The 21,284-nt window shown below is 42.4% G+C and overlaps 1 protein-coding gene across 1 annotated transcript in view; it reads left to right on the top strand.

Moving 5' to 3' along the window:
- Window positions 1–21,284, top strand: part of hmgcll1 (3-hydroxymethyl-3-methylglutaryl-CoA lyase like 1) — an 89,351-nt gene that overhangs the window by 2,690 nt on the left and 65,377 nt on the right. The window contains exons 3-5 of the mRNA XM_033021706.1: window positions 3,898–4,005; window positions 10,027–10,122; window positions 11,149–11,297. Of these exons, the coding sequence (XP_032877597.1) occupies window positions 3,898–4,005; window positions 10,027–10,122; window positions 11,149–11,297 (353 nt within the window). The remainder of the gene's footprint in view (window positions 1–3,897; window positions 4,006–10,026; window positions 10,123–11,148; window positions 11,298–21,284) is intronic.

Below are 21,284 nucleotides of genomic sequence, written 5' to 3'. Positions count from 1 at the left end.
GAGTTCAGATCAAACTAACTAACTGACTTGTGCATCATAGAAACATAGAAACATAGAAATTAGGTGCAGGAGTAGGCCATTCGGCCCTTCGAGCCTGCACCGCCATTCAATATGATCATGGCTGATCATCCAACTCAGTATCCCGTACCTGCCTTCTCTCCATACCCTCTGATCCCCTTAGCCACAAGGGCCACATCTAACTCCCTCTTAAATATAGCCAATGAACTGGCCTCGACTACCCTCTGTGGCAGGGAGTTCCAGAGATTCACCACTCTCTGTGTGAAAAAAGTTCTTCTCATCTCGGTTTTAAAGGATTTCCCCCTTATCCTTAAGCTGTGACCCCTTGTCCTGGACTTCCCCAACATCGGGAGCAATCTTCCTGCATCTAGCCTGTCCAACCCCTTAAGAATTTTGTAAGTTTCTATAAGATCCCCTCTCAATCTCCTAAATTCTAGAGAGTATAAACCAAGTCTATCCAGTCTTTCTTCATAAGACAGTCCTGACATCCCAGGAATCAGTCTGGTGAACCTTCTCTGCACTCCCTCTATGGCAATAATGTCCTTCCTCAGATTTGGAGACCAAAACTGTACGCAATACTCCAGGTGTGGTCTCACCAAGACCCTGTACAACTGCAGTAGAACCTCCCTGCTCCTATACTCAAATCCTTTTGCTTTCTTCACTGCCTGCTGCACCTGCATGCCCACTTTCAATGACTGGTGTACCATGACACCCAGGTCTCGCTGCATCTCCCCTTTTCCTAGTCGACCACCAAAATTCAATCAACTTGAATGGATCTCCCATATTGGTTTGATCCTTCAGGTCCTTATTGATGGACTGTAATGAGACCTTATAGAAGTATATAAAAGAGGTGTAGACAAGGTAGACAGCTAGACGGCATAGCTTTAAGGTGAGTGGGACAAAGTTTAAAGGAGATGTGCAGGACAAGTTTTTTTTTAGTGGTGGGAGCCTGGTGCATGTTGCCAGGGACAGTGGTGTGGGCATAAACGATACAGGAGTTTAAGAGGCTTTTAGATAGGCCAGTGGATATGCAGTGAATGGAGGGATATGGATCATGTGCAGGAAGATGAGATCAGATTAACTGGGCATCATGTTCGACACAGACATTATGGGCTGAAGGGCATGTTCCAGTGCTGTACTGTTCTGTGTTCTGTTCTAAGATCTGATGATGGTAGTACAGTGCAAAACACATAAAAGATTTATCAGAAAAGGAAAAAATAAAACTCAAGGGAAAATTTCTGTTTGCAATCGGGAATTAAGTTAATTACGTAAATAACTTGGTAGAGTTCCTGGTAGAAAATCAGCAGACTGATTATCTGCTGATTTTCTACCAGGAACTCTACCAAGTTATTTACGTAATTAACTTAATTCCCGATTGCAAACAGAAATTTTCCCTTGAGTTTTATTGTGTCCCCACCATCTCCATCGCAGGGGACAACATTGACAACTGCTTTGGGGCCACCTCCTGCACCCACACACAACTGACTGACTTCATCCACTTCACCACCAACTTCCATCCGGCACTCAAATACACCTGGGCCATTTCCGACACTTCCCTACCATTCCTTGACCTCACCATCTCCAACGTAGGGGACAGACTCCTGACCGACATACACTACAAACCAACTGACTCACATGGCTATCTGGACTACACGTCTTCCCACCCTGCCCCCTGTAAAGACTCCATCCCCTACTCCCAATTCCTCCGCCTACGCCGCATCTGTTCCCAGGATGAGACGTTCCACACCAGGGCATTGGAAATGTCCTTGTTCTTCAGGCAACGGGGATTCCCCTCCGCCACCATAGATGAGGCTCGCACCAGGGTCTCATCCATACCCCGCAACACTGCTCTCTCTCCCCATCCCCGCACTTGCAACAAGGGCAGAGTCCCCCTAGTCCTCACCTTTCACCCCATCAGCCGACAAATACAACAAATAATCCTCCGCCATTTCCGCCACCTCCAACGTGACCCCACCACTCGCCACATCTTCCCATCTCCCCCTATGTCTGCCTTCCGCAAAGACCGCTCCCTCCGCAACTCCCTTGTCAATTCTTCCCTTCCCTCCCGTACCACCCCCTCCCTGGGCACTTTCCGTTGCAACCGCAAGAAATGCAACACCTGTCCCTTCACCTCCCCCCTCGACTCCATTCAAGGACCCAAGCAGTCGTTCCAGGTGCGACAAAGGTTCACCTGTATCTCCTCCAACCTCATCTACTGCATCCGCTGCTCTAGATGTCAGCTGATTTACATCGGGGAGACTAAGCGGAGGTTGGGCGATCGTTTCGCCGAACACCTCCGCTCAGTCCGCAATAACCTACCTGAACTCCCGGTGGCTCAGCACTTCAACTCCCCCTCCCATTCCCAATCCGACCTCTCTGTCCTGGGTCTCCTCCATTGCCAGAGTGAGCAACACCGGAAATTGGAGGAACAGCACCTCATATTCCGCCTGGGTTGCTAGCGTCCGGATGGCATGAACATTGAATTCTCCCAATTTTGCTAGCCCTTGCTGTATCCTCCCCTTCCTTAACCCTCGAGCTGTCTCCTCCCATCCCCCCGCCCTCGGGCTCCTCCTCCTCCCTTTTTCCTTCCTTCTCCCCCCCACCCCCCATCAGTCTGAAGAAGGGTTTCGGCCCGAAACGTCGCCTATTTCCTTCGCTCCATAGATGCTGCTGCACCCGCTGAGTTTCTCCAGCATTTTTGTGTACCGACTGATTATCTACACTGTGTCCTGTATTTTGGGCCTATTTTATATTAGAATAAGAAACAAGTTTTAAATCTGATTCTTGATGTCTGAATGGATATGGCATGAAGTGGCGCCATCACGCCCGCGTTGGTTTTGCATACAGCCTGTCAGCGCTGGCAACTCGCCAGCAGCCTCACGAGAAGATCCAGCCACAAGAGCTCAATAACAACTCCAAGATGAGGCGCACCAATTGGCCTTAGCTACACACTGGTGAGAATGTTTGTAAAACCAACGTGGGCATGGAGGCACCACAATGAGACTCAGAGACCAAGATTTTCTCTGACAGATTTTCTCTGACAGATTAACAGTTATAACCATGAACCTGTGGGCAAAAGTTGAGATATTCCATCATCTGATGCAGCTTGGTCTGAACCCTTGGACCTATCTACCCAACTATTCTGTGGGGGTACCTGAGTACTGCAGAAGGACTGCAGTGGTTGAAGAAAGATGGCTGAACACCACGTCCTATAGCCAAATGAGGATGGGTAATATTGCCAACTCCTAAAAAAAATGGATACATTCCAGGCAGGGGTGGCACAGTGGAGCAGCTGGTAGAGCCACTGCCTCACAGCATCAGGGACCTGACCTGGCTTCAATCCTGATCTCGGGTGCTGTCTGTGTGGTGTTCTATCTGTGACCACGTGGGTTTCCTCCAGGTGCTCCGGTTTTCTTCCATATTCCAATGATATGCGGATTTGTAGGTTAATTGACCTCTGTAAATCACCCCCAGTGAGAAGGGAGTGGAAGGGATAATGGGATAACATAGAACTCTTGTAAATGGGCGATCGGATGGTTGGTACGGACTCAGTGGGCCGATGGGCCTGTTTCGATCGTCTCTCTTGCAATCTTGCAATGTAATCGATTGTCATAAATACTGTTATATCCGTGAAGAAAAACATATCCATTTATTTTGGGAAAAAAATTCAAGTAGTCCTGATCTAATTATCTCTGGTGTGTTATTGTACCATGTCAAGATCCCAATGGGATGTAGTATCCCTTTACCACTATTTCCATTCGATATGATCTTCTTTTGCTGCCTCACAAATGATCAATGACCCACTATTTGTGGTATTCATAGCTGACGAACATTTGATGAGTCTCGATGTTTTACAATAGATGAATGAATTGTTTTCAGGTGATTGTACCAACGGAAATGAAAATTAAATTTATCAACCTTCTGTCGGAGACGGGATTACCGGTTATTGAAGCCACCAGCTTTGTATCTTCAAAATGGGTGCCCCAGGTATGTTGAAATATACATCTGGCTGCGGGATAACTGTAAAATGCTTTGCAAGAAAAGGTTTATACATGTTGGTGTATTTTTCTCAGTTGGGAGTAGATTTGAGTCAGAAATAATTTTGCTGGAACTAAAGTTGAAATTGACTTAGTTCAATGATTTAAGAACAAACACTAAGCTACCAAACACTAAATAGAAAAATAACTCTTTCTATTCAAGTACGGCTTTATCAATAGAAAAATAAACTCATACATGTATTAAAAAATGTAATGCCTTCTGTGTGGTTCTCAGAATTGTCTGCTATCTGGGCCTTCATGGATTCTGCATGGATTCCTCAGAATCTAAGGGTGACTCAGCTGAAAATTGGTTTGGCCTCTCAGTCGATGATTTTGATGTTGTGCTGATTGATGAGTCAGCAGCCTCAAGGGGCTGTCCCACTGCGGCGACCTAATTGGTGAGTTCAGAAGAGTTTAGGAGAGTTTGAAAAAGTGTCATGTTGAAAACCTCCTTCGACTTCCTTCGACTATGTTGAAGACTAGCTTCGACCAGCTTCGGGAAATTGGACACCGAATAGTGGAGAGTGAAGTCGACCTCCTTCGAAACTCCTTCCACCTCCCTTCGACTATGTTGAAGACTACCTTCGACTACCTCCGAACACCTTCGACTACCCTCGATTACCTACGAATAACATGCCGACCTACTACGACCTACTTAGACTAAACCTACGAGTAAAAAAAAATATCGATTTATTTTTTTCCCCATGGTGACCTTTTTTTACTCGCGGGCATTTTTCAGCATGTTGAAAAATACGTCGCGACCTAGCTGAGGCCTCGAGTACGCGGGGACTACTCTCGAGCATGAACGAGAGTTACAAAGACCTCCTAGGACCTCGTGTCGACCATGCTGCGAGTATGAGTCGAGGGCAAACTCTTCTAAACTCGCCAATTGGGTCACCGCAGTGGAACAGCTCCTTAATGGATTTTATAATGGGGAGAAATATAAAATGTATCTCCGACTTGTCACGTATTTTACGTTCACATAAAATATTACCATTACCCTCTTGTTATGTAGGACCACAAGACATCAGTGTATGCTGCGTTTAACCTGCGAATACTTGCATCACAAATTCAAAACTAGTTGCTTAAATTAGCATCAAATAAATTTGCACCATTTGTACACCTTAACAGTAGCACATTAACGTGGGAAGTATTCGTATGTGCAGTGAAATGTCATGTGACTCTGACCCATTTGTCTGTGGCTTTTTTCATGAGGCCTCAATGTAAACATCATCAATAGTACTTTATCTTCTATCTGGACATGTCACAGTCTTCTGGATTCAATTTCAAATTCTATATCTTCAGGTAGCTTACTGTTGTCTCCAAGTTTGAAACTATTCCTTTGTCCGAGAGTCCTAAGGGTAGCACAGTGGCTCAGCTGGGAAGAGCCACTGCCACACAATGCTCGCATCCAGGGTTCAACCCTGACCTCTGATGCCGTCTATGTGGAGTTTGCATGTTCTCTCTGTGATTGCATGGGTTTTCTCCAGGTTGTTAATTGCTCCTCATATGTAGGTAAGTGGTACAACCTGAGGGAGTTGATAGGAATATGGGGAGAATAGGTTTGTAGGTTAATTGCCCTTTGTAGATTCCTCATAGTGTCTTGGAATGAATGTGAAAGTGGGAAAATACAGAACTATGGCCATTGTGGATTCAGTTGGCCGAAGGGCCTGTTTCCATGAACATCTTTCAATCAATGTAATAGCTTACAGGGAAATTTTGTGGGGGATGGGGCCGTTCTATGAACTGGTATAGACTCAGTGGGCTAAAATACTGCTTTAGGGAAAGACAATTTTCCATTGACCAGGGAGATATTTGTTCTAAGACAGGACTGTTGGTTTACAAAAGGGACACACAATGCTGTAGTAACTCAACAGGTCAGGCCGCATCCTGCAGAACATGCATGAGTGACGTTTTGGGTCGAGACCCCTCTCTGACAGAACTGTTGGTTGATGTCAGAGCTAGAACCAAGCAGAGAGGCGCCAGGGAGTGGGGATCCATTTATTAAACATCCCACATCTCTGCTCCTGTGGGCTGACAAGGAAGGAAATGGAATTAAGTTCAGTGGAGTACAGTGGCCTCACTAACGCAATGGCCATCATCAGACTGTGATAGCCGGCTTATATTAGCAGCTGCGACAGGGATCCAGGTGTGCGGCAGGAGCTGGGCTTGGTGTCGGAAACACTAACAGTCAGGAACGTGGGTGGGTATGTGGCAAGAAATGGGGTCCCAGGGTCTTTGTATATTTCCCACACCCTTTAAAACTGACTGGGTCCACTGGAAAATGTATTATACTATAGTGCAAAGTTAAAAAGAGTAAAATAAAATGGTGTTTGGGCATTAATGGGAGTAACATCCAACAGTTTGGAGAAACAGCCAGTTCAGCACCACCCAAGTGCTATAGGTGCCGGATTCTCAGAGTGTTACTGTGGCCTTTATTACACCAACATGTACAAGCTTTGCAGCAAATAAAACCTAATTACAAATTCTATCCATTGGGACAATGAATGACCTTAACTAGGTTGGATGAAATGTTCAGGAGAGTTTCCTGTAGGTTTACAAAGTGTACGCCATTTAATGAATGCCATTTTACCCATCAATCTACCTCCGAGTTGTTTTCACATTTCTCACTCAGTTCTACCACACTCTCTTTCCTTGCCATAATGTTTACATTTTACTGTATTTATAAATTGTACATGAAAAGGGAAATTGCATGTGAACTGATCTGATTTATTTTAGCCTGTGGCTTAACAAGAAACATATTGGTGCTCACAAAAACATTTCACACGTTTTGGAAGGATTCTGAATCATCTGTTTCAGTTCACATCAAGTGTATAAGATTTCAACACCATTCAATTTTTCTTATTTATTATTTTCTAAATATTAAAGTGATTTTTTTTTTCTCGTGAGTTTGGAATCCTCGCACTGCACACAAAGGCAAACACGTATTTTCCTAAACGAGAAGCAATACCCGCGATACTTGCCAATGGATTTCTTTTTACATTTAACTATAAGGAAAATTTAATGAAAATACATTTGACCTCCACACCTCATCCTAGTAATATGAGTTTAATTGCATTTAAAATTTCAAAACGTATTGGGTTAGCAAGTTGGTATACTTAATTATTAAGTAACAATGTCAAAATCCTTTGTACATGTTTTCAAAGAGTTTCGCTCCTAAACTCCGCACCAAATAATTTACTAATCATTGACTTAATTGGCTGACATAGATCTACAGTTCAAGAATTTAACAGAGTGAAGATGTGCAAAATGTACCAGCCAACAACAAGAGGAGATCGCATGACGGAGCGATCAACTCGGACTTTTTTTCTCATGACAGGCAATCGAAGCCAATAGAAAAACCCCCAATGAAGCTGTTTCCTGAGAGCTGTGTTTCACTATGATTAAAGCCAGATGGGCTTTGTAATGGGAACTTTGGGGGGGTGGGGGGGTGGTGATGGTGGTTATTCACACTTAACATCGCAACCCTGTTATTGACACTGAACACGACTCCCTTGTGTGTTTAGCAGGTTGATAAAAGACTTGTGGCAGCATTATAAAGGGGAAATATACCAAGAGAGTCTGCAACTAGTAACCACTGTCTGGATAGTGTTGATGAATAGACTATGTGAGTGCACCATATGTTGTTGTAGTGATAAAGATGTGCGTTTCTCAAGAATGGGGATGAGAGATGATTTTGCATCTTGGAAGCAAGGAGACAAATTAAAGAGCAGTGATAAAGTAGTTCAGCTAAAGTCTTTAATTTAAAAATAGATGAGAAGAAATCCGAGAATTAATATTTGTAAGGTGATGAATATCTAGAGTCTGTCAACATCTGGAACATTATATATTTTTTGAAGCAACAAGATGACAAGCTACTTTAAATTCTTTGCTGAGCCAAGACCCGTTCACAGTCTGAAGGAGATTTTAGCTGATAGTCATTATAAAGTGACTGGGATGGGGTGTTGTGGAGGACAGCTATCAGTGCCACTGACTCCTAGATCCAAGAAGCCAGGTTTGATTCTGACCTCGGCTGCTGTCTCTGTGGAGTTTGCGTGTTCTTCCTGTTATTGGGTTTCCTCCCGCATCTCAAAGATAGCAGGGAATTAAAAATGCAAGTTGCAAGCCAAGTGAAAGACAACAAGTTGCATGGTTACAGGGGAGGGTCAAGAGTCGAGAGTCAAAAGTGTTTTAATTGTCATATGTACAGAAACGGAATAATTATATTATTTGCAGCAACTTGACAGCTCAGTAAACACAATAGTCAATAGGTAACATAATAAAACTAAAATAGTTGAATAAACTGGTGGGATTGATCCATTGGGAGCATGCAGAGACTAGATTGGACAAATGGCCTCCTCCTTTGTCATAATATGCATGTGGGGTAACATCCATGTTTGAAAGTCAGAGAGTACACTGTGAACAAGGGCTTTAAAGCAAGATGTTGTTGACTTTGGAACCTGGGAAGAAATTGATCACTGTGGCTAGACAGAATTATTAAGTGATAAAACTGCTGTTAAAAATGGCAGGTGTTCAAATAATCCTTGGCAGAATTCTCAACGTACATAGTCTTCAAGGGCAAGAGAACTCTTGTGTGACTAATCATCCTTGTCAATAAAAATAGGTCGTGGACAGTAGAAAATTAAAGTTTTATTTTAGAAAATATAAAGAACAGAAAAGGATATTGAAATCAATTTAACTCATTCATAGAAATATTCTGCTGGTCTTCTAATGGTGGAAGTGAATGAAGTGAGAAATAAAAAGGCAGTCTATGACAAAAATAAATATGAAGAGAATGATCAAGGACACTGTAATAACTTTAAACTAAACAGACAAGATGAATTTGATGTATCTTAAGATGCTAGTTTAGTTTATTCGTTTAGTTTATTGTCACATGAACGGTGAAAAGTTTGTGTTGCGTGCTACCCAGTCAGCAGAAAGATAAGACATGATGGACGCTGGTAAGTCTTCACTCAAATATTCAGACAGTGTTGAGTAAATCACACATACTCACGGATCTGGTATAACAGTATTTATTGAGTAACGTATACAACACACTGCAACATGTTAATCCTACCATGCAGCAGGACCAACTAACAACACATGTTGGGCTGCGATAATATGAATGGTGTGGCAGTGGGCGGAGCTTATAATAATAAAGCACTACATTGGTTAGTAAGTAAAGTAACTAATCTACATCTTTCCTTGTAAGAATAAAAAGTGAAACACATCTACAATAAAGTGATATATATGTATAAGCACGTTACTAGGTGCTGACTTTGAACCAAACACTTAGAATAAAGAACATACCACAGTACCGTGCAGGAACAGGCCCTTCAGCCCACAATGCCAATTTAAAATAATCCCATCTGCCTACCCATGTCCCTATGTTGCTTACCTGTTTTTTTTGTTTTTTTTGTTTTTTTTAATGTTAAATATTTTTTAAAAATGTTTTAATATATATATTTTTGTAATTAGAAGTAAGTACAATAATGTAGTACATAAGTATCTAATACATAATGAGATAATACAGTTCATGTACAACTTCTAGTTTCAAATTTAGTAGAATAGAACAGAAAATGAGACAGGTGCTTACTTGTTCATATGTCTGTCTAAATAACTCTTGTCAATGAGAAGAATTTGAGCAGGTCACAGTTAATGCACTATAACGTTACTTAATCCAACTTCACAAACAATGGAGGACCCATCGTGGGGAGGGGGGAGAACAATGGACATTGGGGAGGGAGGGAGAACAAAGGACAATGTTGACCTGGCGCGGAGGAACCGCTGTGGGGAGAGAACAAAAGGAGGTGCCGGCGTGCTTTGTAACTTTGTGAGTGCAGTAGGTGGCTGCTATTTGTATACAATCGGTATATTGCAAAGACTTTCAAGTGACAATAAAGTTTTCCATTCCATTCAACATATTTGTATCACTAAATATTTGCATCATTTGCCCACTTGCTTTCGTCAGCTGGCAGATCACACAGAAGTCATGCAAGGAATAAAGAAGTGTCCACAAGTATCTTATCCTGTATTGACACCAAATCTCCATGGATTTCAGGCTGCTGTAAGTACATTTTATGTTGATCTGAATGTAACACTATTATTTCCCCAAGCAGAGTAGAAAATAACGAGGGACTATGGACGTAACTGGTAGCTGATGAGAAAGGAGTTGTTGAAAGTTAATTTTGGTTCAATAAGGGCGGCATGTCCAGTAGAACTGCTGCCTCACAGCTCCAGAGAATGGGTTTGACTCTGACCTTGGGTGTACTCTGTGTGGAATTTGCATGTCCTCACTGTGACTGCATGCGTTTCGTCTGGGTACTCTGGTTTCCACCCACATCCTAAGGATGTGTGTGCTTGTAGGTTAATTGTCCTCTGTAAATTGTCCTTAGAGTGTACAGGAAGTGCATGTGAAAGTGGGATAACAGGAGATTATGATTGATGGTCGGCGTGTACTTGGTGGGCCAAAGGGCCTGTTTCCATGCTGCGTCTTTTACTGAGGTACTGGAGCGCTTTGAATGCATCAAAAATCTGGAGGACAGAATGCCCCATCACATTTAAAGCCATAAACTTTGAAGAGCCATAACCTACAAGACTGAGCCAAGAGCTTGGAAGTGGGATTAAACTCATTTCAATTGAGTTCATTTATAGCTGGCAGAGACACAGGGGGTGAAAGATCTTCTTCTGCAATGTGAATCCCTATGAGTCTATTCCAGAAGTTGGTTTTGAATGTTAATGTTGAAGAAAACGGTGGCACAGTGGGCAAAGGTAGAGTTGCTGCCTTACAGCGCCAGAGACCTGGGCTTGATTCTGACTACAGGAGATGTCAGTACGGAGTTTGTACATTCTCCCTGTCACAGCGTGGGTTTTCTCTGGGTGCTCTGGTTTCCTCCCACACTCCCAAGGTGTGTAGGTTTGTAGGTTAATTGGTTTCTGTAAAATTGTTCGTAGTGCAAGTGCATGGGGTGATCGCTGGTCGGCAGGGGCTCCGTGGGCCGAAGGGCCTGTTTCCACGCTGTATCTCTCAAGTCTAAGTCCAAAGTAAAGTGTAATTTAATGTGTGAAACAATGGCAAATAATTTAATTTCAGATGGAAGCCGGGGCAAAAGAAGTGGCGATTTTTGGAGCGGCCTCTGAAACCTTCAGTAGGAAGAACACAAATTGCTCCATTGAAGAGAGCATGCAGCGATTTGAAGAGGTGATCAGAGCCGCAAAACAAGGGAGCATTCCTGTACGAGGGTAGGCACCTTATCGTTAGCCTTTAACCATATAACCATATAACAATTACAGCACGGAAACAGGCCATCTCGGCCCTACAAGTCCGTGCCGAACAATTATTTTCCCTTAGTCCCACCTGCCTGCACTCATACCATAACCCTCCATTCCCTTCTCATCCATATGCCTATCCAATTTATTTTTAAATGATACCATCGAACCTGCCTCCACCACTTCCACTGGAAGCTCATTCCACACCGCTACCACTCTCTGAGTAAAGAAGTTCCCCCTCATGTTACCCCTAAACTTCTGTCCCTTAATTCTGAAGTCATGTCCTCTTGTTTGAATCTTCACTATTCTCAAAGGGAAAAGCTTGTCCACATCAACTCTGTCTATCCCTCTCATCATTTTAAAGACCTCTATCAAGTCCCCCCTTAACCTTCTGCGCTCCAGAGAAGAAAGACCTAACTTATTCAACCTTTCTCTGTAACTTAGTTGTTGAAACCCAGGCAACATTCTAGTAAATCTCCTCTGTACTCTCTCTATTTTGTTGACATCCTTCCTATAATTGGGCGACCAAAATTGTACACCATACTCCAGATTTGGTCTCACCAATGCCTTATACAATTTTAACATTACATCCCAGCTTCTATACTCAATGCTCTGATTTATAAAGGCTAGCATACCAAAAGCTTTCTTTACCACCCTATCTATATGAGATTCCACCTTCAAGGAACTATGCATGGTTATTCCCAGATCCCTCTGTTCAACTGTATTCTTCAATTCCCTACCATTTACCATGTACGTCCTATTTTGATTTGTCCTGCCAAGGTGTAGCACCTCACATTTATCAGCATTAAACTCCATCTGCCATCTTTCAGCCCATTCTTCCAAATGGCCTAAATCACTCTGTAGACTTTGGAAATCCTCTTCATTATCCACAACACCACCTATCTTGGTATCATCTGCATACTTCCTAATCCAATTTACCACACCTTCATCCAGATCATTGATGTACATGACAAACAACAAAGGACCCAACACAGATCCCTGAGGCACCCCACTAGTCACCTGCCTCCAACCCGACAAACAGCCATCCACCATTACCCTCTGGCGTCTCCCATTCAGCCACTGTTGAATCCATCTTGCTACTCCTGCATTTATACCCAACAGTTGAACCTTCTTAACCAACCTGCCATGAGGAACCTTGTCAAAGGCCTTACTAAAGTCCATATATACAACATCCACTGCTTTACCCTCGTCAATTTCCCTAGTAACCTCTTCAAAAAATTCAAGAAGATTAGTCAAACATGACCTTCCAGGCACAAATCCATGTTGACTGTTCCTAATCAGACCCTGTTTATCCAGATGCTTATATATATTATCTCTAAGTATCTTTTCCATTAATTTGCCCACCACTGAAGTCAAACTAACAGGTCTATAATTGCTAGGTTTACTCTTAGAACCCTTTTTAAACAATAGAACAACATGCGCAGTACGCCAATCCTCGGGGACTATTCCCGTTTCTAATGACATTTGAAATATTTCTGTCATAGCCCCGGCTATTTCTACACTAACTTCCCTCAATGTCCTAGGGAATATCCTGTCAGGACCTGGAGACTTATCCACTTTTATATTTTTCAAAAGTGTCAGTACTTCTTTTACTTTGAAACTCATAGTATCCATAGCTACTCTACTAGTTTCCCTTACCTCACATAATTCAATATCCTTCTCCTTGGTGAATACTGAAGAAAAGAAATTGTTCAATATCTCCCCCATCTCTTTTGGCTCTGCAGATAGCTGTCCACTCTGTCTCTCCAATGGACCAATTATATCCCTCGTTATCCTTTTGCTATTAATATAGCTGTAGAAACCCTTTGGATTTGCTTTCACCTTACTTGCCAAAGCAACCTCATATCTTCTTTTAGCTTTTCTAATTTTTTTCTTAAGATTCTTTTTACATTCCTTATACTCCTCAAGCACCTCATTTACTTCATGCTGCCTATAATTATTGTAGATCTCCCTATTTTTCCGAACAAGATGTCCAATTTCCCTTGAAAACCAGGGCTCTTCCAATTTTTACTGTTTCCTTTCAACCGAGCAGGAACATAAAGATTCTGTACTCTTAAAATTTCCCCTTTAAATGTCCTCCATTTCTCTTCTACATCCTTCCCATAAAACAAAATGTCCCAGTTCACTCCTTTTAAATCATTTCGCATCTCATCAAAGTTAGCCTTTCTCCAATCAAAAATCTCAACCCTAGGTCCAGTTCTGACCCTCTCCATAATTATATTGAAACTAATGGTATTGTGATCACTGGACCCGAAGTGCTCCCCAACGCATACCTCCGCCACCTGTCCCGTCTCATTTCCTAACAGGAGGTCCAGCACTGCCCCTCCTCTAGTAGGTACCTCTATGTATTGCTGCAAAAAACTATCCTGCACACATTTTACAAACTCCATTTTACATTCCATTTTACAAACTCCATTTTACATTTTACAAACTCCATTTTACACTCCTTTACTGTGTATAATAGTCATGGAGTTGTTCAGCAAAATGTTCATCAGTTTATAGGTTCTGGGAGCAGAATTAAGCCATTCAGCCCATCAATTCTACTCCTCTATTTAGGTATGTTACAATACTTACCTTCAGCGGCACTGTAGTTCTGCCACGACTTTTGCACCTTTGAGGGAGGGGAGGGGGGGGGGTGATTAAAATGCCGTTTTCTCCTGCCTGTCCGAGATATATTTTCTCGGGCTGCCAGCTGATGCTGAAAAATCGTTCCGACTTGCGTTCTCGGAAGTTAAAAAAAAAAATCGAGGGACAATTTAATCGCTGGAGTAAAATAATCGCTGGAGTTAAATAAAAAAGCGACTTCTAACGCCGTCAACCCCGACAACGGGACAGATCTCACGTAGGGGACAAAAGATAAGGTAAGTCGTTTATCTATATTACTAAAAGTCTGATCTTGACCGCTTTTAGCCCACTGTGGTGTGATTTCTGAGAGAACGGTGCGACCTACGGCCGTCATTTTTGGCCACCTCGCTGAGTGCCCCCCTCCGCCTTCTGGGATTTTTCCCATCGATGTAAAATCAGAGAGATATTAATGTTTTTTTTTAAATCCCCATTTTCTCTGCTGCCCCCGCTGGCGGCAGGGGGGAGGGGGGACGGACTATAAAACCCGGAGGTGTTATGCCTCACTCAGTCTCTGCCAGACCCAGAAGCAAGATGGTCACATCTCTCTGAGCTGTGAATAACACTAAACGCACGTTTACTCCACGGCGAGTCCCCTCGATGTGGCTGCTGCCAAATTGTTTGCCTTTTTATTTAAAGTTTGTGTACACAAAATGAATTTTGGTTGTCAGGTGGCTGCTGCCTAATTGTTTGCCTCGCCTTTTTAAAAAAAGATTGTGTTCACAAAATGAATTTTGGTTGTTAGGTGGCTGCTGCCCAATTGTTTGCCTCGCCTTTTTAAAAATGTTTGTGTTCACAAATGAATTTTGGTTGTCGGGTGGCTGCAGCCAAATTGTTTGCCTTGGCTTGGCTTTTAAAATCGTTGCAACAGTTGGCTGCCAACCCAAGAATCCATTCGGCCCACAATGTCTATACTAGCCCTCTGGAAACCAGTACCTTCAGCCTGTAACACCCATACTAGCGCAACACAAAGCCCCCCCCCCCCCCCACTGGCGAGCAATATTGGAATTGGTGGAGAGGTGGAATATTGCGTTGGTGACCAGCCCTCCCGTATGATGCTGGGACCCAACGGGTCCCACTTAGTCTAGTTTTACATATAAACTTGCTTCTTAGGATGACTTTAATCAACATTTCCTTGGCAAAAATGTGATTATGGCCCCATACGGACCAGCAGCGTTTTTCCTGCCGATATCGGGTTCAAATTCACCGCAACCGCAACGTTCCAATCATTCGCGTTCCACAAAAACCCACTCGCAAGATGATTTAAATGGCCATTAATTTACGGGAATTAAACATTAAATCCCTTCCATTTGGCCTATAAATTCATGACTATGAGATTTAAATATCATGTTATATTGTGAATTCTTGTGTGAATGTTATTTGGACACTTAGGCTATTTAAAAATGTAAATCTTTTCTTAAGAAATGGATAGATGTTTAGATCTAGTAATTGAATTTTGTAATTAGCTACAATTAGGTAACTAACTAATTATATGCTTTAATTTCAGGTTATCCAAGTAAGATTGTTTCATATTTGTTTCAGAATGCTTAAATCTATAATAACTGAAAATTTCTTTCAGTTCTCTTAATTTTTAACAAAGTTATGGGCTTTTGACTGTCCTCGATCACAGCTTTTGTGTGAAGTCAATGGAAAAGCAATAGGGACCAAGATGCTAATTTCCGAGTATGAAAATGGCCATAACCTTTTTAATACTGAAGATATGAAAGTGAATTAGGTGTCAAATTAAACTTCTTTTTATGCTTTATCTGATGGGATAAATTGCAGACTTGATTTTTTAAATCTCTAAATTTAGTAACATTGCTACTCTATTCAATCATGGCTGATCTATCTTCCCCCCTCAGCATTCTCCTGTCTTCTCTCCATAGCCCCTGATACCCTTACCAATCATGAATCTGTCAATCTCCACTTTAAAAATATGCATTGACTGGGCCTCCACAGCCATATGTGGCAATGAATTCCACCGATTCACCAAAGTTATCCCTTTGGCCCACCATGTCTGTGCCGACCATCGTATATCCACTGATCCCATGTACCAGCACTTGGTCTACAGCTAACGATGCCTTGTTGGTCCAAGTGCATATCTAAGTTATTTTTAAATGTGAGAGTTCCTGCCTCCACCACTTTCTCAGGCAGCGCATTCAAGATTGCAACCATCCTTTTTTGGGTAAGGCTGTTCTGAATTCAAGCTACCATGTCACTACAGAGCCCATTCATCTTAAAATTTTGGATCAATTTACCGCAAGGAATCTTATTAAATACTTTAGTAAAGTCAATGTAGATATCCACTGTCTTACCTTATTCCATTACCCATATACAAGGTTTGGCAAAATGAGGGGTAACCTTGTTCAAAATATAAGATCCTAAGGGGGCTTCACAGAGGGCTTGCTAAGAGTTACAAACAAGAGGACATAGCCACAAAATAAGGGTGCACTAGTTTAAAATGGAGGTGTGTGGAAAGGTATTTTCCCAAATGTTAGTGAGTCTCTGAAATTCTCTAACCGTGAGGATGGTGGAGACTAGAACATTGGATATGTTTAAGGTAGAGGTATATAAATATTTGTAAGATTAGGGTCGGGTTTAGTTTAGTTTATTGTCACATGTACCGAGGTACAGTGAAAAGCTTTTGTTGCATGCTAACCAGTCCGCAAAAAGACAATATATGATTACAATCAAGCTATTTAGAGTGTATAGATACATAAGGGAATAACGTTTAGTGCAAGGTAAAGCCAGCAAAGATAGTTCGAGGGTCACCAAAGAGGTAGATAGTAGTTCAGCACTGCTCTCTAGCTGTGGTAGGAAGATTCAGTTGCCTGATAACAGCTGTCCCTGAATCTGGAGGGGTGCGTTTTCATACGTATAGATGGCTATGAGGAACTGACACAGAAGAGGAGGAAAGGCCAGCATATTCAGCTATGGTTATATTGGAATTCTCTGCCTCGGAAGGCAGTGGAGGCTGATTCTCTGGGTGCTTTCAAGAGAGAGTTAGAGCTCTTAAAGATAGCGGCATCAAGGGATGTGGGGAGAAGGCAGGAACGGGGGGTACGGATTGTGGATGATCAGCCATGATCACAGTGAATGGCGTGTGCTGACTCGAAGAGTCGAATGGCCTACTCCTGCACTTATTGTCTATTGAATGGTGGGGCAGGCTTGAGGTTGCCTGGTGGTATACTCCCGCTCCTGTTTCAATGTGTTCTTGTGTAATTGGGACCGCGTTGTGGAGAACAATCAATTATTTGAGGCCAGAGGTTGGTTTGAGGGGTTGGGGCATCACTGAAAGGACTGAAAGAGCACTCTAAAAATGTTATACCTTCCTAACCTTGTCACATTCGTCATTATTCCCGATAATTTGAATAGCTTGAACTTAATCTTTGCTACTGATTGCATTGTGGGAGTTGGTTTTTGAATGTTTCAATGAAGAGTTACACCTCTTCATCATGAGATGTTTGCTTCCTGCACACCCTACTTCCAATTCATCCCCAACTTTTAAGCCATAACCACCGTCAAAGATTTTCCCTTCTTTATCGTGGGTCTTTGAGGGAGTTTAACATTGAATCCCAGGTTTGTCTCTCAACAGCTTTACCTGATTTCACAAGATTTCTATTGTCTCAACAACTAATTGATTAAGAAATGTTTACATGAGGTTCCTCCTTCATTTGCAATTTGGTGTTTATAATTTTGAGATACAGCATGGAAACAGGCCCACCAAGTCAACTATTCATTGCTCATTCATAGAAACATAGAAAATAGGTGCAGGAGTAGGCCATTCAGCCCTTCGAGCCTGCACCGCCATTCAATATGATCATGGCTGATCGTCCAACTCAGTATCCTGTACCTGCCTTCTCTCCATACCCCCTGATCCCTTTAGCCACAAGGGCCACATCTAACTCCCTCTTAAATATAGCCAATGAACTGGCCTCAACTACCTTCTGTGGCAGAGAATTCCACAGATTCACCACTCTCAGTGTGACAAATGTTTTTCTCATCTCGGTCCTAAAAGATTTCCCCTTTATCCTTAAACTGTGACCCCCCTTCTTCTGGACTTCCCCAATATCGGGAACAATCTTCCTGCATCTAGCCTGTCCAACCCCTTAAGATTCACAATGGTTCTATATTATACCACTTTCTCGTCCACTGCACATTAAAGATAATTTCACAGTGACTAATTAACCTACAAACCTGCGTACCTTTCGGGATGTGGGAGGAAACCAAATTACCTGGAGGAAACTCAAGTTGTTACAGGGAGAAAGTGCAAGCTCCACACAAGCGTCAGGATCGAACGCTGGACTCTGGAGCTGTGGGGCAGCAGCTCTGCCGCGGCGCCACTGTGCCACCCTCAGCGTTATACATTATAAAGCGTAGGTTTACAAGGTTAATTCCCGGGATGGCGGGACTGTCATATGCTGAGAGAATGGAGCAGCTGGGCTTGTACACTCTGGAGTTTAGAAGGATGAGAGGGTATCTCAATGAAACATATAAGATTGTTAAGGGTTTGGACACGCTAGAGGCAGGAAACATGTTCCCGATGTTGGGGGAGTCCAGAACCAGGGTCCACAGTTTAAGAATAAGGAGTAAGCCATTTAGAACGGAGATGAGGAAACACTTTTTCTCACGTGAGTCTGTGGAATTCTTTGCCTCAGAGGGTGGTGGAAGCAGGTTCTCTGGATGCTTTGACGAGAGAGCTAGTTAGGGCTCTTAAAAATAGCGGAGTCAGTGGATATGGGGAGAAGCCAGGAACGGGGTACTGATTGGGGATGATCAGCCATGATCACATTGAATGGCGGTGCTGGCTCGAAGGGCCGAATGGCCTACTCCTGCACCTATTGTCTATTGTCCTCTTTTCTAGCTTTCTTCCACCCTCCCACAATCCATCTGATTGTGGCACAGTGGGGTAGCGGTAGAGTTGTTGCCTTGCAGTGCCAAAGACCCAGGTTCGATCCTGACCTTGGGTGCTGCCTGTATAGAAGTTTGTACTTTCTCCTTGTGACCATGTGGGTTTTCTCTGGGTGCTCTAGTTTCCTCTCACATTCTAAAGACATGCAGGTTTGTAGGTTAATCGGCTTTTTTAAATTGTCCCTTGTGAATAGAATGGAACTAGTGTACGGTGTGGACTCGGTGGGCCAAAGGGCCTGTTTCCATGATGTATCTTTAAATTAAGCTAAAAAAACTAAAGCTCCTGACCCAAAACATCATCCATTCATGTTTTCCAGGGATGCTGCTTGACCCGCTGAGTGACTCCAGCATTTTGTGTCTTATTCTATGCTGTGATTACACTTTGTCGTTAGAAAATGTTCTGGGCAGAAGTTATCACTCAATAAACACCACATAGACAGATTAACAGGTTATTTGTCATATTGCTGTTTTTAGGCACCCATGCTGGTTAATTTATTTCCTACTTTCCAACCGTAACTACACTTCAATGGCAATTCATTATCTGTAAAACATTTTCGGCTGTCAAGAGTCCATGAAAGATCCCACAGAATGGCAAGATTTTCTTTGTTCTCATACTTGACCTCAGACTAAATCCTTAGTATATCTTGGCACAGGGAACCTTAAGACTTAATCTTACTTTACACATTGTAGACAAGAGATGCATTGTCCATTAAAATTCTAGATCCTGCGTGGATAGGCATTTATGAATTCCTTTTTAAAGACATACAGAACCCTAGAATGTTAGAAAGTTCTTTGCAGCATAATAATCAATGCAGCAAAAATAACAGATATATAGATGTCATTTATTGTACGCTGCATGACCTCACTCTTAAGTTTATTGAACTCTACCTATTGACTTTGGTTAGAGTTCAGTAAAGTAAGGAAATAACGGCATACAACAAAACTAACTCTCTTACCGTGTTATTTTTCTTTGTTACTTTATTTTTGCTGCTCTTTTTAGTAATAACTGTGGCACCAAGTAGTCTTATTGACACTTATCAATATTGACAACAATACACAATAAATGATAACCTCAAAATCATATCATATAGAATAACATTCAGACGAGCTTAAAAACAGTTTTGTCCGTGACTGGAATGAACTGTAAAGAGGAATGTTTGGGTACAGTATACAATTTTCGCAAGTCCCAGTAATGTTGACAGCCTATTATTGTGAAAAACGGACACACAGTAAATAGACGTGTAGAAACATAAAATATTTACATCAGATGGCAAGTAGTTGACTTCAGGTAGTGCATAGTTCTCTCTTTGCTTTTAAACTCAGCATAAACAATGGCAACATTCCCATTACTATATCAATGAACCTAAAGACTTCATTTTTTAATGTAAAAAGGCAGTGTTGGATTGTTCCCTGTACATTGCACATGCAGTTGAGCCGTGAGTAGTGCTCAACTTCTTGAGTTAAAATGGAAAGTTTTCTAAAAGCTCAAAGCTGTGGCCTGTAACAGCCATTTCAATATTAAAACAGGATGGATTCATTTCGTCATACGAGTCCAGCATGTGATTGTGGTAGAATTGGCATGTAAATTAAATCTTTGGAATTCTTTCTCATAACAAAAATCAGAAATGCACGAACATCTGGTAAACTTTTTTTAAGCCAGGTCCGGTAAAGTGACAAGTAATATTTGTGCTACAAAAATTCCAGGCGTCACTAACCAGAAGAATCGAACCATCTTGGCATTGCCATCACCCGAAGCCCACTCCACCATCAAACTGATACTAGTGATCAGTGATGGTGCAGGTAGACAAAAATGCTGGAGAAACTAAGCGGGTGAGGCAGCATCTATGGAGGGAAGGAATAGGTGACGTTTCGGGTCGAGACCCTTCTTCAGACGTGATGGTGTAGGGGTGGTTTGTGGTTGAGGTGGTCACAATTGAGCATTTCACACTAAGGGTGGTGGGTGTATGGAACAAGCTGACAGAGGAGGTAGGTAGTTGAGGCTGGGACTATCCCAACGTTTAAGAAACAGTTAGACAGGTACATGGATAGGACAGATTTGGAGGGATATGGACTAAATGCGGGAGGTGGGATGAGAGTAGCAGGAACATGTTGGCCAGTGTGGGTAAGTTTGGCCGAAGGGCCTGTTTCCACACTGTATCACTCTATGACATGCACCTTATTAAACTAGCTAACTAAATACTGTATCCACAGCCAGGTCAGTGATGGTCTTCCCGATCCTCCGAAGTGCTTCTATTATCTATCAGGTCACATCAGCAACATGATGGAGGTCCAACCATGCTCAAGAAGCAGAGCCATCCAGGACAAAGCAGTCCCCTTCATTAGTAGCCCATCACCACCCTAAGGTTTCCTTCTCTCCACCCCTGAGGTATTGTGCCATCATTATAT

This window comes from Amblyraja radiata, chromosome 5 (assembly GCF_010909765.2).
Source record: "Amblyraja radiata isolate CabotCenter1 chromosome 5, sAmbRad1.1.pri, whole genome shotgun sequence".
Lineage (NCBI taxonomy): Eukaryota > Metazoa > Chordata > Chondrichthyes > Rajiformes > Rajidae > Amblyraja > Amblyraja radiata.
The sequence above is the reverse complement of the archived record's forward strand: the minus strand, read 5'-3'. Positions and strand labels throughout refer to the sequence as shown.